This window comes from Rhamphochromis sp. 'chilingali', assembly GCF_963969265.1.
Source record: "Rhamphochromis sp. 'chilingali' genome assembly, chromosome: 10".
Classification (NCBI taxonomy): Eukaryota; Metazoa; Chordata; class Actinopteri; order Cichliformes; family Cichlidae; genus Rhamphochromis; species Rhamphochromis sp. 'chilingali'.
The window spans coordinates 20244198-20258346 of NC_137937.1; the positions used below are offsets into that span (position 1 = coordinate 20244198).

Genomic DNA, 14149 nt, shown 5'->3' on the forward strand with positions numbered 1-14149 from the left:
AAAAGGCTGGTAATTCACAGAATGCATGAGACATTAACATCAGGCTGTGGGATTGGTACATTTTCTGGTTCCCTTGAATACCGTGGATGGGGGATTATCGTATAAATACGCGTGTCTGAAGCAAACTCTCCGTTGTGCTCTCTGATTGCACCGTGTGACCCTTAGTGAGAGGTGGACGGCGCTGCTGGGAAAGCTGCTGGTCGTTTTTACTCCGGCTGCTGCCTGAGATTGAAGCTTCTCAATAACCATGAGCCGTCCTCCGAGTCCGACTCCAGCACGATGGTTTAAGGCGCTGCGCAGGTAAAAAAAAAAAAAAAGTGAAAAGACCTTTGTTTTGGCCTACTTGCGAGAAATTGAGACTTATTATTGCAAATGACCTTAGATTAGATACAGCTGTTCTGGGTGGCTCAGCTTAAGCGTCCAGCTTTGTTAGTTTTATGTGCATCACCTGACTGTCTGCACTGCAGTTATTCGGATTTTCAATATATGCCGGTGGGAGGCTCTTGCTGAGCGGGTGCACAATCTTAATTTCACACTGGTTCATTCGGAAAGGCCAGCGGTAGAGATTTATTGACTGACACAGACATGAGTCGAAAAGTAAAGGCGTGCTCTGCTTGTCAGAGACATGGGCGGCTAACATGCAGAAGGTGTGTGTGTGTGTGTGTGTGTGTGTGTGTGTGTGTGTGTGTGTAGGTGTGCGTGCGTGCGTGCGTTCGCCTTGTGAAGTTAAAACTAGCGTACTGTTACAGGACCAGGTTCGGGGACCCCTGTCTGAAGACGTATCCTCTGGAAAGCGTGGATCTCCTGAGGAGGGCTAGAGTCGCCTTTCAAGCTGGACGTACCCTGAAGGAGAACTTCAGACTGGCTCAGCTGGAGGCTGTGGTGCAGATGCTGGAGGAACACGAGTGTGACTTTGTGGATGCACTTGGAAGGGACCTCCATAAGGTCAGGGCTGAAGCGGTCTCCCTGCAGGGTTGTTGTTTTTAATAGTGAGAACTGATGGTAGAGTCAAATGTTTTTTCTTTGACTTCATATTCGTTTACTCTGTTTTTAACCAGCCTCGGTTTGAAACGGTTGTGTCTGAACTGATCCTGGTCAAGAATGAGGCTCTATATGCTATTAACAACTTAAAGAAGTGGATGCAGCCACAGAAAGTGGAAAGGAACCTGGTAAGACTGTTGTTTAAATCATCTTGATAATGTTACTGGGATTAATCATGACCTTTTTCGAGAGAACATTCCACGTACTGCTACAAAGAAATGTATTGTGCTGAGCCCTGCAAAGCAGATTAAAACAGAAGTTGCATTGCCCCTTTCTAAAGGAATAAAATGAGCTCATGTGTATTTTCTCTTTGTCATGATGAACCTTACCAGCTTTTTACTTGTGCTGTTTCACTTGTAATGTAATTTGTTCGGTCTGTGTAGTCCACCACGCTGGACGACTGTCTGGTGATCAGTGAACCGCTGGGAGTGGTGCTTATCATTGGGACCTGGTGTAGTCCTGTACAAATGTGCCTTGTGCCACTGGTCGGGGCCATTGCAGCAGGTGCAGCCAGTATTATTTCATCATTTAGTTCTCCTGTACTCAGGCTAACTGACAGCAACTGATGTTTTATTTTCCATTTGTGTAGGAAACTGTGCAATCATCAGCCCCTCCGAGTCTACTGTGCACACAACAGAGCTTCTCCATCGTCTAATTCCCTCCTACTTGGATAATGTGAGTAAGCTAGCATAAAGGGACTGATTTTTCCCTGCAAGAACTTGCAGTATTTTTCTTAAAATATCAAAGGCAATACTCCCCCCCCCCCCCTTTTTTTTTTTTTTTTTTTTTTTTTTTTTTTTTTTGTGTTCGTTCTGAAGCTGATTAGACTGCACACTATGAATTTTTACTTCACTCTCTTTAACATAAGAATAACTGACTTTGGTTGCTACAGTGAGAGTGAAACACTTCATAGTTTTAGCTTCCAGAATAATTTGACTCCTTTATAAGAATCTGTTTGAGCAGGTACCCTTTTATTGACCTGTAATCAAATGAGCTTTCATTTGGTGAGATTACACTTTGAGATACTTAAATCTGGCATTTCAGAATTGAGCACTTTGTCATCCATGACTGAATATCTGACTCACCAGTGATATTGCTTTTTTATTTTTTGTGTGCTTTTAGTTTAGTTGAATTATAAGAGATGCTTGTTTGAAGAGGGGGAACAAAAGGAATTCTCATACAAAACTCTTGTTTTCCTCAAGGAATGCTTCCATGCGATTCTTGCAGGCTTGAGTGACTTGCCTGAAGTGATTGAGCTCAAATTTGATCATGTTTTCTTTACAGGTAATTTTTATTAGTCATCCTTTAATTAAAAAAAAAAAGTGTTCTTTGAATTGTTCACTGTTTAAGCTTGGCTGTCACTCTGCAGGAAACAAAGAGGACGGAAGCAAAATTGCTCTGGCTGCCGCCCGCACACTCACACCCGTCACCTTGATTCTGGGAGGGAAGAACCCATGTTACGTGGACCAGCACTGTGACATTTTCACCACTGTGCAGCGCATTGCTTGGGCACGTTTTCATAATGCTGGACAGAGTTTGGTGGCTCCTGACTACATTTTATGCCACACAGATGTCAAAGCTCGGCTGGTGCAGGCCCTCAAGTGCTGCCTGATGGAGTTTTATGGCTCTAATCCCCAAGAGTCACGTAGCTTTGGCCGGATAGTCAATCTAGAGATCTTTAACCGTACTAGAGGGATCTTATGGAGATCTGGCAAGGTGGCTGTGGGTGGGCATGTGATAGAAGCAGAGAAATATATTGGTATGAAAAGCTGAATTCCTTGACACATATTGCACTTAATAGATTGCTTTAACATGGCTGTAATTTTATTTTTTTTAAATCTGAAGCCCCAACAGTTTTGACAGATGTGGCTGAATCAGACCCCGTCATGCAAAAGGAGATCTTTGGTCCAGTTCTTCCTATTTTGACTGTAAACAATGTGGATGAGGCTATTAGTTTTATCAATAAGCAAGAAAAGCCCCTCTGTGTGTATGCATATTCCACCAACGGCAAGGTAGGTCTACGAGGCAAATTGAACAGGGGGGGAAACTGAAGCCAGAATTCATTGTAGGATTTATTCTGATCATGTGGTGGCTTTTCTGACACTGCAGGTAATTTCAAGACTCATGAGTGAGACCTGCAGTGGAAGCTTCTGCTCTAATGATTGCATCCTGCAGAGTGTGATGGTGGCTCTACCTTTTGGTGGAGTAGGTAAGTCTAAGCTGCAGTAGTAGTATGGATGGTGGGACAGTCTGTAAGTGATCTGCCAGTCTGACCAACTAACCCCCCCCCTCCCCCCCCTCTTTGAAGGTGCCAGTGGAATGGGTTCTTTCCATGGCCGCTACAGCTTTGATACATTTTCTCACAAGAAATCCTGTCTGCTACGAAGCGCACGGTTTGAATGTGTGACCTACCTGCGCTATCCACCCTTCGAGGACCGCAATCTGTCTCTAATGACATGGGCCAGCAGCCTTTCCCAGAAAAGCCAGGGCTGGTGCCAGATTATGTGACTGTGTGGGAGGGTAATGACAGCCATGCTGGAATTAAACAAACTGCCACTTTTGTTATGAGCAGGCCATGGAAGACAGAAGCGCATTATTATAGAATCAACAAGAATGGATTTCTATGGACAAAATTGTTAACTGTATATTAACTTATAGGACACAAATATTTTGGATGTACACTGTTTATTGTGACCTGTGATTTTTTTACATGTGGGGAAAATGCATTAAAATAAAAATATATGTATTGTATTTATAGTTTGAATAAAGTATATGCATCTCAAAAGGTAATGCTTTTTATTTTAATCTTCACGTGAGACTGGTCATTCTGGCCTCTTGTAGATTTTCTCTTCACTGCCCTCTTTCATAGATGCATATCTGGCGACTGTGAACAGGTAGTCACTTAACCTGAGTGGGAGGGAAAGGATATTTGTCAGCTACGTAGTAGAAATATTTATTTATTTTTTTAATAAAAAAAAGGTACAACACTGACCTGTTCAAGAACTTGGCAACATCTGGATCTGCCTCACCTGATCGCACAATTGGAGCAACGCTATGGGGAGGGGAACAGAAACAACTACAGATTACTTTGTCATTCAGGACGACCTTACATAGATCATACTAAAACTAACCTGCGCTCTGCTCGCCGACAGACTGTCCGAGCTAAGTGCAAAGCTGCGCTGCTCTTCCCACCAGACTGTGGGGGGGGGGGAAACAGTATATATTAGTGCAACAGGGACACGCAAACATTTGTTAAAAACGTGCGCAGCTTACTGGTAAAATGAAGCTGGTTAAAGGAGGGAGTTCTTCTGTAAACTGATCAATCCAGGTCTCCAAGTCCACAATTGGCTGTGCAATAAATTTTGTTCTCTCTTGCAAAAAACAGAATAGTGTGATCACATGTGACACAAATAAAAACAGACTTGATTAGCCAAAGCTATCATACTTATATGGCTTTCTCTTGCAGATGATCGAGGGGTAGCAATGTTGGAGCCCACATCTTGTAAAACGCACTGGATCTGAGGTGACAAAAGCCAAATGATGACAAACCTTCTCTCTGAATTTATGGTGTAGGAACTGAAAGAAGTTAAGAAATGCAGTATGACAAAATCAAACCTTGTCCAATTGATGAGTGAATGTATGACGTTTATCAAGGCAAAACTCTCTTGCCAGCCTGTAAAAGTTAAGAATGTAACTTTAGACAAGGCATGTCATAAAAAAAATGCTAAAATGACATGCCATATTTGAATTGTAGAAATGTTACCCTATAGCTGATGACAGCTCGTCTGTATTCCCCAAGGCTTCAAAAATGTGATCTTCTTTTGGCCTTCTTTCTCCTGTAAATGTGCTTGAGAAACCTAAGAAGGAATCAAGACAAAGTTTTTTAAAATATTGCTTATTCCAAAAGTACAGTGCGGTAGTGTTGTCTGAGTTACAATGATAAATAACCTTTGTCTCCTGTTTTGGTGTATATTTTGGGCACCCTGTTGTCCTCACCAGTGGCATAACTGTTTTGAAAAAGAAGGATATTAAGGGAAAGGTGTTTAAGTATTTTTATATATTCACCAAACACTATATTAGGTACATCTTGCTTTAATCGGTTTGGTCCCCTCTCCTGTCTTCAGAACCTTAATTCTATGTGGCATAGATACAACAAGGTGCTGGAAACACTCCTCAGAGATTTTGATCTATATTAACATCACACAATGATGCAGATTTGTCAGCTGCCACCACAACCACATCTTAAAGGTGCTCTACTGGATTTAAATCTGGTGACTGCAGAGTGCATTTAAGTACAGTGAACTCATTGTTATGTTCAACAAACTAGTTTGAGATTATTTGAGTGGTATGGCACATCAACTTATCCTGCTGGAAGAGGATTGGTACACTTTGGTCATAAAGGGATGTCATTGTCAACAACAATACAGTACCTAACAAAGTGACCATTGAGTTTAATTCTGTTGTATTTTTAGGAACGATCTGTATGGCAGATGCCAACCAGCAGTTGCTAGTTACACAGACAGTTACACGAACAACACGAACAGAAGCACAACACTGTGCACACAAACGCTGACACAGGACTGTACAGTATAGCTACCTTCTGACTGAAAACAGGGTAAACAACGGTCTCTTTGCCCGATACTCGCTAATGAACCTGCATGTCCCTGGAACGCCGCGAAGGAGAGAATGTCTGAAAACAAACGATGTCATTTTTAGCTACAACACAGTATCGACAGCAGCAAGGGTAAACGACAGAATTGCCCTTTTTGTCCATCCGTGGTGTCCGTAGTTCATAGGCGTTTCCATTTCATCGCATGATTGGCCAACTCACCCGGTGGTGGCAGAGTTCTGAATGCTGATTGGCCAGACGAAAATATGCTCGACCAGCTGAAGGGGAGTTGATTGGACACAGGAAATCCTCGCTCGTCCCTCGTCCCGTGTGTCAGGTCACGGTTTAACACTCTCAGATACTCGTGAAGAGAATGTAGTGTTGCTCCATGATTTTTTTAAATCACCAAATTAATTTGTAAAGTTATTAACAGTCATTAATGTTCGCGTAAAGGACGGTGCTGTGGAACTAAGCTGTCTACGGCTTCTTGCCTGTTCAGCGGATTAACATTAGCTAAGCTAGCTTTTATTAATGCTGTCAGTGAAAAGTTGAACTGAAGCAATTGAGTTACGTAGATTTGGGCATATTTTGTGCTCTGTTCTGGAAGCTTTTACAGAAATGCAAGTGACGGACCTTTACGTGTCAGCTCCTGGAAAGGCGATCCTACACGGAGAGCATGCAGTCGTTCACGGAAAGGTAAGCTCTGAAGTGATACCATAATGACATTTAATGCACCAGTCAGCATCTTAGCAAAAATATGACTAATTAAGATTTATCAAACAACCGGTCCAATTGCAAAAGTGTCATTTTATATTTTAATATTTACCCCGTTATCATAAAGCTACAGCATGTCTTTGATGAAAAGGTTAATAACCAAAAATGAAAAAAAGAGGAGATTTTATTTATTTATCTCTTTAACATTTTGCTTGTTCTAATGTTGCTTCATGGCAGGTGGCTCTTGCTGTGAGCTTAAACTTGAGGACATATTTGCGATTGAAAGCCGATACTTTTGGCAAGGTTTGCATCAACCTGCCCAATATCGACACATTCCTCAGCTGGGACCTTTCACAACTGAAGCAGCTTGTTACTTATTTCCATGGTAAGGTGCATCAGAGGTGCTCCTGCAAATTCTGTTTTTATGATATTGCGCGCAGTTCAAGCATCCTACAGTGAAATTTTAGTACTGATACCAATTTTGGCCTAATGTTGGTGGTACAGCAGTATATCCACTGTAACACCAGTCTGTGTCTAAATGGGAGACAAAGGTGTTTAGTGTGGAAAAAGTAGGAAAAAAGTGCAACTCATTTACTGTATTTCCCATAATTATTTGAGAATCATTGACAGTACTATAAACTCACCACCATCCAAAGTGATTAAATTTACGAGCTTCTGGGTGAGAAATATTTATTGAGTTTTTTTGCAGCTGTAAATTTCCATTTACTGTCTTTTTATAATGTCAGCCTTTGGATGTGCCAACTAATGACAGTCTTAATTAACAGGTTTTTAAGTAATTTGCTAGATTAAACTATATGCTTTGGTTTTGTACAGTTACAGATCAAAGTGCATTGGTGTGATATACCTTTTAATTGATGTTATTAGGTAAGAGGGATGAGGTGCAATGCCTGGATGCTGAACTTGTGAGGAGACTGCGGGAATTTATTGGCGTAAGCAATGGAAGCTTGGATACTTGCAGCATGGCCAACTTATCCTTCCTTTACCTCTACCTGTCGCTGTTTGGATCAGGGTGAGAGAGAGGACTTCTTCTCATCATTTGCACATCTGTAGCCATTTTTGTCACAAAGGCATCAACAAATTGCAGGTGTATATATGAAAATGTTCTCTCTATGCACATAGGAAAGTAATAACTTGTGCCTTTTTAAAAACCTGTAGTCAATCACTCACTGAACTCTTTAAAAAAATATCGGTACTTCATTCTGAGACAGAGCGTTACAGCGTAAAATTTAACATTATTTTAGAAGGAACATTTTGTGCTGAGTAACAGGAAATCTGTTATCATGACTCTTGTGTACTTTTCTAGGAGTAGTGGGGGTTAAAGGTCATTTGTCTAAAGCAGTCAAAGTCTTTGATGTTTAGTAAGTACAGGATAGTAATTATGTTATATTTCTGTTATAACATCTGAAAAAAGATGAAGTTTCATTTCTATATTAACTCACAGGTTACACAAGTGTTAAAGGCAAACTCTCAAAAGTAAACACTCAAAAGAGAAGTCCAGTAAAAATGATGAAAGACTGCAGCTGTAAACTCATTGCCCAGAGGTGGTGCAACTGAAAATGGCTGCAGCTATTACTTTCCCCACCTACTGGTGATTCAGACAGTGTGCAGACAAATAATGACAAATGACAAAATGACTCTGTCTTGTTTAAACTCTACAGTCTTTCTGTGTGTGTGCGTGCGTGCGTGTGTGTGTGTTTGTGAGTGTGTGCATGAGAGTGCGTCAGGGAGGGCTATTTATTGTGTGTACCATTGTATTCTGTGGCGTATAATAGTGGGGTTTCTTGCATTTCAGATTTTATTGTTTGCTCAGTGATAACTCTGTTTATATTTAGATGTCCCTATTAAAATGATATACACATTACAGTAGATTGTATTAGTTTTGGTTTTGTGCCCACTTGCAATAAATGTAGTTTTAAGTTCAATTTCCAAACATCTAAGTTACCAGTGAAGTAGATTAGGTTCAGGGAAAAGTTTCTCTTCTTTAAAATGAAGATGTTAAAGGTATTGGTTGGATGTTAGTATTAACTGCTTCGGCAGCTGTTAACAGAAAAGATGCTGAGGAGCATTAAGCTGCAGATTGTTGGGAGGTTTAATCGGCGTTGACAAGGCGGTGGCATGTCTGAGAGAGGTGATGGGTTGTGACAGGATCCCCGCTAATGAGCGTCTGGCACTGAGCCAGTCTGTGCCCTAGTGCCTGTATGCATTTTCCTCTAAAGAGAAAGAAGAGCTGGACATTTAGTTTACAGTATTCACCTCTGCCCAAAAGCAGCGTCCCTGACAGGCATTGACAGAAGTGTCAAGTTTCTGTTGAATGTAGTAGTGTACATGTGTGCTGTAAGAGTCACATGACTGTACAGAAGGCAATATCCCATATTATGTACTTTACTTAATGAAGTATTCTCTATATATTAAAAATGACTGATAGCTGATTGTAAATGAGAAGTAATCAGTAGGATTTTTAAATCTACAGTGATGCTCACAGGTTGTGTTCATTCTAATTTTGGGGATACAGTTGCAAATTTCTATTATCTGCAACTATTTTTTTACCGTTTCAGTGCATATGCAGCCAAAAGTCATACATATACACAATTTAAATTCTATAAAAGCAGTTTCTGTATTTGTTTTCTCAGTGAGCTGCCCAGTTTGACGCTGACTGTGTGGTCAGAGCTGCCTACTGGAGCAGGACTCGGGTCAAGTGCCGCCTACTCTGTGTGTTTAGCTGCAGCTCTGCTTTGCGCAAGTGGAGCCATCCCCCCTCCTCTCAAAGAGTGGGAACACACTGCCAGGTAATGTTCAGGCCTCCATCTCCATCACGAGCTCTGTATGCGGTAGCTGTCAGCTGCCGTTTTGTATAGGCGTCACGGCAGGGCTGCAAAAATGGGACAGCAAGCGTAAAATTTTAAATTACACATCACACAATGGAAATGGTGTCACACAGGCTTTTGGTTTGAAGTTGAAGGTGAGGCCTTAAATTATAACATTCAACTTGTTAAAAAGAAAAATTAATGGATGGGTTTGGTCAGCACCACAACACAACTTGTATTGCAGTTCACAATACAAAAGATATTGCATTTTACACCAGTACTTTTAACATTTTCTGGCTAAATTTCCAGATTTTATAACAACTGCCTCTTTTTTTTTTTTTAAACTGTCTCGTATATAATCGTTTTAGGATTTTGACACTTCTTCCTTTTATTTTGGTATGACTGGTGTCAGGTGGTGTCAGGAGGAACTGGAGCTAATCAACAGTTGGGCTTTCCAAGGGGAGATGATCATCCACGGTAATCCTTCAGGAGTGGACAATGCTGTAGGAACGTGGGGTGAGGCATTAAAATGTGTAGCTTGTTACACCTTCCTTCATTTTTGTACCGCACTCTTTCATGTACTCATCAGAGTTTTGCACCATCATTGTTCATTGTTATCTGATTATTGTGATTTTAATGATTCATCTTTGGTTTACGTAGGCGGCATGCTCAGATTCTTGGCTGGAAAGATAATACCGCTGAGCAGGTACTAAAGAAGGATTATTAATTAGATTTTGTTTAAAGGGTCAATTAACAAACTCATTGTCTGGACAAAATTAATACGTCAGTAAAGCACCAGAATAATACGTCTGAATGAACCCTCTGATCTGTCTGTTTTACTTCCAGGGTGCCGTTATTAAGAATCCTCCTCACTAACACCAAAGTACCACGAAGCACCAAGGTACTTGTTGCCGGGGTGAAGGACAAAATTAACAAGGTACTAAATGGTTTCTTCCTCCCCCGTGTGTTACTTGCCGACACTGTAATTAATATAATAGGCGGTGCTTTTGCTTGGCAGATACTCCTGCGTGTGGTGTTGAGTGCCTTCATAAAATATTAAAATTAAACTCTTAGCCGGCACCCCTGTGCGCTGTTGCCTTGGTGACACCAGCAGGTGTGCAGATTTCTGTCTGAGACAGAGAATTCGGCCTGAATGGTGTTGTGACAGTGTTGTGATCAAGCTAGAGCACAAGTCAAACCTGCCATCCCAGAATCTGTATTTGTATGCAGCTTATCCATCAGAAAACAGCCATTAAAAAAAATATGTGTGTACAGATGTTATTGTATTGCACGAGTGATGTTGGAAAAGTTCATCTCTTTGGGTTTTGTGTTCCCCTCCTGTAGTTTCCATCCATCATGGTACCTGTTCTTGACTCGGTTGATGCCATTTCCTGCACTTGTGAAAAGGTCCTCTCAGAGATGACCTGCGAGCCCATCACAGGAGAGCATTACAATATTCTAGAGGTACAAATATTAGTTGATTTTGTGAAGCAGTTTGCGTTATAAACATGTCATTAAATGTCAGTGTTACTTCTTTTTGAAAGTCTGCTGCATCTAAAATAAATAATGTAATAGATGTATTGTGGAGTACTGTACAAGTCTTGAGCCACCCCTCATTTCTTTATATTTGGTTTCCACTTTATTTATTTATTTATTTATTTATTTATTTATTTATTTATTTATTTATTTATTTATTTAAGCGGTCTCCAGCAATCTAAGGAGCTTGGAAAGAAAAGCGTCTGGACTTCTTTAAGTTTCTTGAAGACGTTTCACCTCTCATTCGGGAAGCTTCTTCAGTTCTGAGAGCAACTGGTGGAGAGTACCAGATTTTTAAGCCCTATTGGGAGCATCACTAAGAGGGTCATGGACCCCCTTGTGATCCTCTGCCTTATCACACGAGCCAAGGTGTGAAACATCTTCAAGAAACTTAAAGAAGTTCAGATGCTTTTCTTTCCAAGCTCCTTAGAGTATGATGACCTGGATGACTGACAAACTTCACAGACATACGGACTCCAGCAATATTTCTCCAGGCTTTCTGAAGTTCTTGAAATAAGTTTTTCTTTGGACATTGGCTGCTTTTTCAGTCATTTCAGTTCAGTCCCTGTACCTGATCATTTTCCCAGAAGTGTTTTTTGTTTGTTAAGCTACTTAACACTAACCTATGAATCATTTAAACATAAAAAGGCACCTAACTCAAGGGATAAACTAGTTTTGTCTACACATAATAGACAACTTAGCAAAGAAACAATTATAAATTATATCTTTAGGCACTTTGTTACTGGCAACTTCTCACAAAACATGTATTCCGATTTCTTTAGTTGAATTAGTACTGCAGACATAAAATAGTATTTTTGTACCAACAAAGTGTTTTCAAAAGAACTATTAGCTGAAAACTTGTCATATCTTGGGGCAGTGTGTGTGTCCTTAAAAATTTGAGGAAAGTTGGAGGGCAAAAGAAGGAAAAAAAAAAAGATCCACCATGCAATACCATCTGGAAAGCATCTGATTGGTAACAGCATCACAATGATCCCAAACACACTGCCAGTGCAGTAAAAGCATACCTGGATAGAAAAACACATCAGTAGAGCATTATCAGTCATGGATTGGCCTCCTCAGTGCCCGGACCGCCACGTTATTGAAGCAGTGTGGGAGCATTTTGGCAGGGAACAGAACAAAAGGCAGCCAACATCCAAAGAAGAGCTTTGAATGTCCTTCAAGAAGCCCCAAGAACTTTTTCTGAAGACTACTTATAGAAAAGACAAGAAAGCTTGCCTTAGAGAGTTTAGGCTGTGTTGAAGAATAAAGGTGGTTATACCAAGCATTGACTTTCAAGCTTGTTAGAATCATTCACTTTGTTTTGGTCTTAAATATTGTATTTTCATGTATGTTTGCACATTTCAGTAAATCTCTCCACCTATTTCTCAAAATGTTAAGAATGAGGGGCGACACGAGACTTTTGCACAGTACTGTATAATGTATAGTACCTAAGAAATATACTGTATACTTGAGACAAAGCTGACTTTGATCTTTGAGGTGATCAGAGAAGGGGTGCTAGTTGTGCAAAGTTATCACTTTGTTTTCCAAAATAACTTCCTGGCTAAAGTCAAGACCATGTTAGACCACATTAGCAGGTTAGCCGAATAGTATTTACACTCCGGCATGATACAGTTGCTAGCTACGCAAGTGTAGGCTAGCTGTCTAACCTAGTTAGACAAAAGTTAGTGCACATTAGCTAGTGTTGTTAACTGTTGTAGCATAGTGCTGTTTTGAAAATGTCTAAACCACACAGCTGATTTTCTCCCTGTAGCATGTATGAATTAACCAACAGCTGTGTGATACCCTTTAAAGGAACTCATTGATATCAACCAGCACCATCTGAATGTGATGGGGGTGGGGCACCCTGCCCTGGACAGACTTTGCCAGGTCACACTGGCCAAAGGGCTCCACAGCAAGCTAACAGGTGCAGGGGGAGGAGGCTGTGGCATCACGCTTCTGAGACCAGGTGCTTTTTATTGTGCATTTTTAAATGATTATGTGAAGAGTAATTTATTTTAAAGGAATGTACTTTATCTGCTGTTATAAGTACATTTGCAGTTTAGATGACTTGCATAATTCAAATTAATCATTCATTTTTTCCACATCCTTCAGCTGATTGGTCTTCAGTCTTGTAATGAATTAATTTTGATGAGGAATGTTTGAAGAGCTAAACTGTCAGGCTCCTGCTGACAGCAAGTTTGTTTTTGTTTTTTTTCCCCTCAAATTCTCCCTCACTCTCATATTAACGATTTGAGTGGCAGAAAATGATGAGCAGGCTGTGCAAGAAAACGTCTTTGGTATGCAAGTATTACTGTGCAATTGGTTCTAAGAAAACTTTGTATCATCCTCTCTTTGACAAAGCAAACAAGCAGGGAACCTGCAAGTTCAGCCTTTGTTTATGCCTGCAGCCTGTAACATACCGAATTTTAACAAGTCTTAACCACACCAAATAGATTTCCAAAGGCTTTTTTATTTGTTTTCTTAGCAAATGTTTCTGACTGAGGGAATTTCCAAGTGTTTCATATCTGTCTAGTCTACATGCTCTCAGAGGGTTTTATAGCGCAGCTCTTTAAGTTAAGGAAGCGAGGATTAAGTTATTTTATCTTTGTGTTTTAAAGCTGCTCTTGAATGTGAAGCTTTACATTTTCATCTGAGTCTGTGTGGTTACTGTGAGTATTACTATGCAGCTGCATCCTTACTGTTGAGATGATGTCAAGCCCTGTTTTGGACCATTTCCTTTGCAAAAAGCAGCAGATGTTTGGTACAGTCTCACAGAGCACACAAGTCTGCCTCAGCTTATTAACTGAAGTGACTTACTTTTATCCCTGTCTTGACCTTGTCTTATATTACCTGTTATAACTGGCTTGTTTTATAGAAACCAACTCCCTGATGGCCCAGAGTACAGTGCAGGAGTTGAAAGACTGTGGCTTTGACTGCTGGGAAACAAGCATTGGTGGGCCAGGTGTCCAGCAGCATTCGGCCATTTCTGTTAAGGAGGAAATTCTGGAGATTTTAAATTACTACTAAGACTCACCCGTGGCAGTGTCTGCGAAGGAGGACAGATGTAATAGTGGGCTTTTTATTATCTCAAGACCTGCGGTATACTGAACTAATAAAGGAGGCCGAATGGACCAAGGAGCATTTCAATCTGGGCAGGGTGGGGTGGGATGGGGCGGTCTAATCTCTCTTAAATCTGTGACGATTGAACTATGTTGTGTTTTGGGTAACACTTCTTATTCAGTGAAAATGTACTCACGGTTTACGAGCCTGTGCACTGACATCTAAGTCCAGTAGGTGGCATCAGAGTTGCACAAATGCTTCTTTATGGAAGGAGAGTTGCAGAAGACGGCACTCATAAAATTGACTGACATGGAAGTGAAACACTGGCAGGATTAAGTTATATTTTCTTCCAAATGCTTAAAGC

At 40.7% G+C, this 14149-nt stretch overlaps 3 protein-coding genes across 3 annotated transcripts; 2 read left to right on the forward strand and 1 right to left on the reverse strand.

Moving 5' to 3' along the window:
• The first annotated feature begins 65 nt into the window (after positions 1 to 65).
• aldh3b4 (aldehyde dehydrogenase 3 family, member B4) lies at positions 66 to 3579 on the forward strand. The gene is made up of 10 exons (XM_080894577.1): positions 66 to 300; positions 750 to 945; positions 1059 to 1169; positions 1425 to 1545; positions 1631 to 1716; positions 2244 to 2325; positions 2411 to 2800; positions 2887 to 3053; positions 3151 to 3250; positions 3350 to 3579. The coding sequence occupies exons 1-10, from the start codon at positions 248 to 250 to the stop codon at positions 3547 to 3549; spliced, it is 1506 nt and encodes a 501-aa protein (XP_080750703.1). The 5' UTR covers positions 66 to 247; the 3' UTR covers positions 3550 to 3579.
• A 130-nt stretch (positions 3580 to 3709) lies between these two features.
• Positions 3710 to 5819, reverse strand: mmab (metabolism of cobalamin associated B). Its single transcript, XM_080894578.1, has 9 exons — positions 5639 to 5819; positions 4990 to 5048; positions 4805 to 4898; positions 4657 to 4714; positions 4487 to 4559; positions 4315 to 4412; positions 4173 to 4237; positions 4034 to 4093; positions 3710 to 3948 (listed from the first exon to the last, which is right to left on the reverse strand). The coding sequence occupies exons 1-9, from the start codon at positions 5749 to 5751 to the stop codon at positions 3864 to 3866; spliced, it is 705 nt and encodes a 234-aa protein (XP_080750704.1). The 5' UTR covers positions 5752 to 5819; the 3' UTR covers positions 3710 to 3863.
• Positions 5820 to 5964: 145 nt separating this feature from the next.
• Positions 5965 to 13882, forward strand: mvk (mevalonate kinase). The gene is made up of 10 exons (XM_080894021.1): positions 5965 to 6346; positions 6602 to 6749; positions 7250 to 7394; positions 9016 to 9171; positions 9602 to 9705; positions 9850 to 9895; positions 10036 to 10126; positions 10534 to 10653; positions 12538 to 12691; positions 13601 to 13882. The coding sequence occupies exons 1-10, from the start codon at positions 6269 to 6271 to the stop codon at positions 13750 to 13752; spliced, it is 1194 nt and encodes a 397-aa protein (XP_080750147.1). The 5' UTR covers positions 5965 to 6268; the 3' UTR covers positions 13753 to 13882.
• Positions 13883 to 14149: the final 267 nt, after the last annotated feature.

Excerpts from the sequence above, each read along its gene's own strand:
- aldh3b4 (XM_080894577.1), top strand. The coding sequence starts at position 248 with ATGAGCCGTCCTCCGAGTCCGACTCCAGCACGATGGTTTAAGGCGCTG. Across the intron at positions 301-749 it reads TGGTTTAAGGCGCTGCGCAG|GACCAGGTTCGGGGACCCCT; the intron begins GTAAAAAAAAAA and ends GTACTGTTACAG. Across the intron at positions 2,801-2,886 it reads AGAAGCAGAGAAATATATTG|CCCCAACAGTTTTGACAGAT; the intron begins GTATGAAAAGCT and ends TTAAATCTGAAG.
- mmab (XM_080894578.1), bottom strand. The coding sequence starts at position 5,751 with ATGACATCGTTTGTTTTCAGACATTCTCTCCTTCGCGGCGTTCCAGGG. Across the intron at positions 4,899-4,989 it reads CACCAAAACAGGAGACAAAG|GTTTCTCAAGCACATTTACA; the intron begins GTTATTTATCAT and ends ATTCCTTCTTAG. Across the intron at positions 4,094-4,172 it reads TGTCGGCGAGCAGAGCGCAG|CGTTGCTCCAATTGTGCGAT; the intron begins GTTAGTTTTAGT and ends CCCTCCCCATAG.
- mvk (XM_080894021.1), top strand. The coding sequence starts at position 6,269 with ATGCAAGTGACGGACCTTTACGTGTCAGCTCCTGGAAAGGCGATCCTA. Across the intron at positions 6,347-6,601 it reads ATGCAGTCGTTCACGGAAAG|GTGGCTCTTGCTGTGAGCTT; the intron begins GTAAGCTCTGAA and ends GCTTCATGGCAG. Across the intron at positions 12,692-13,600 it reads CATCACGCTTCTGAGACCAG|AAACCAACTCCCTGATGGCC; the intron begins GTGCTTTTTATT and ends CTTGTTTTATAG.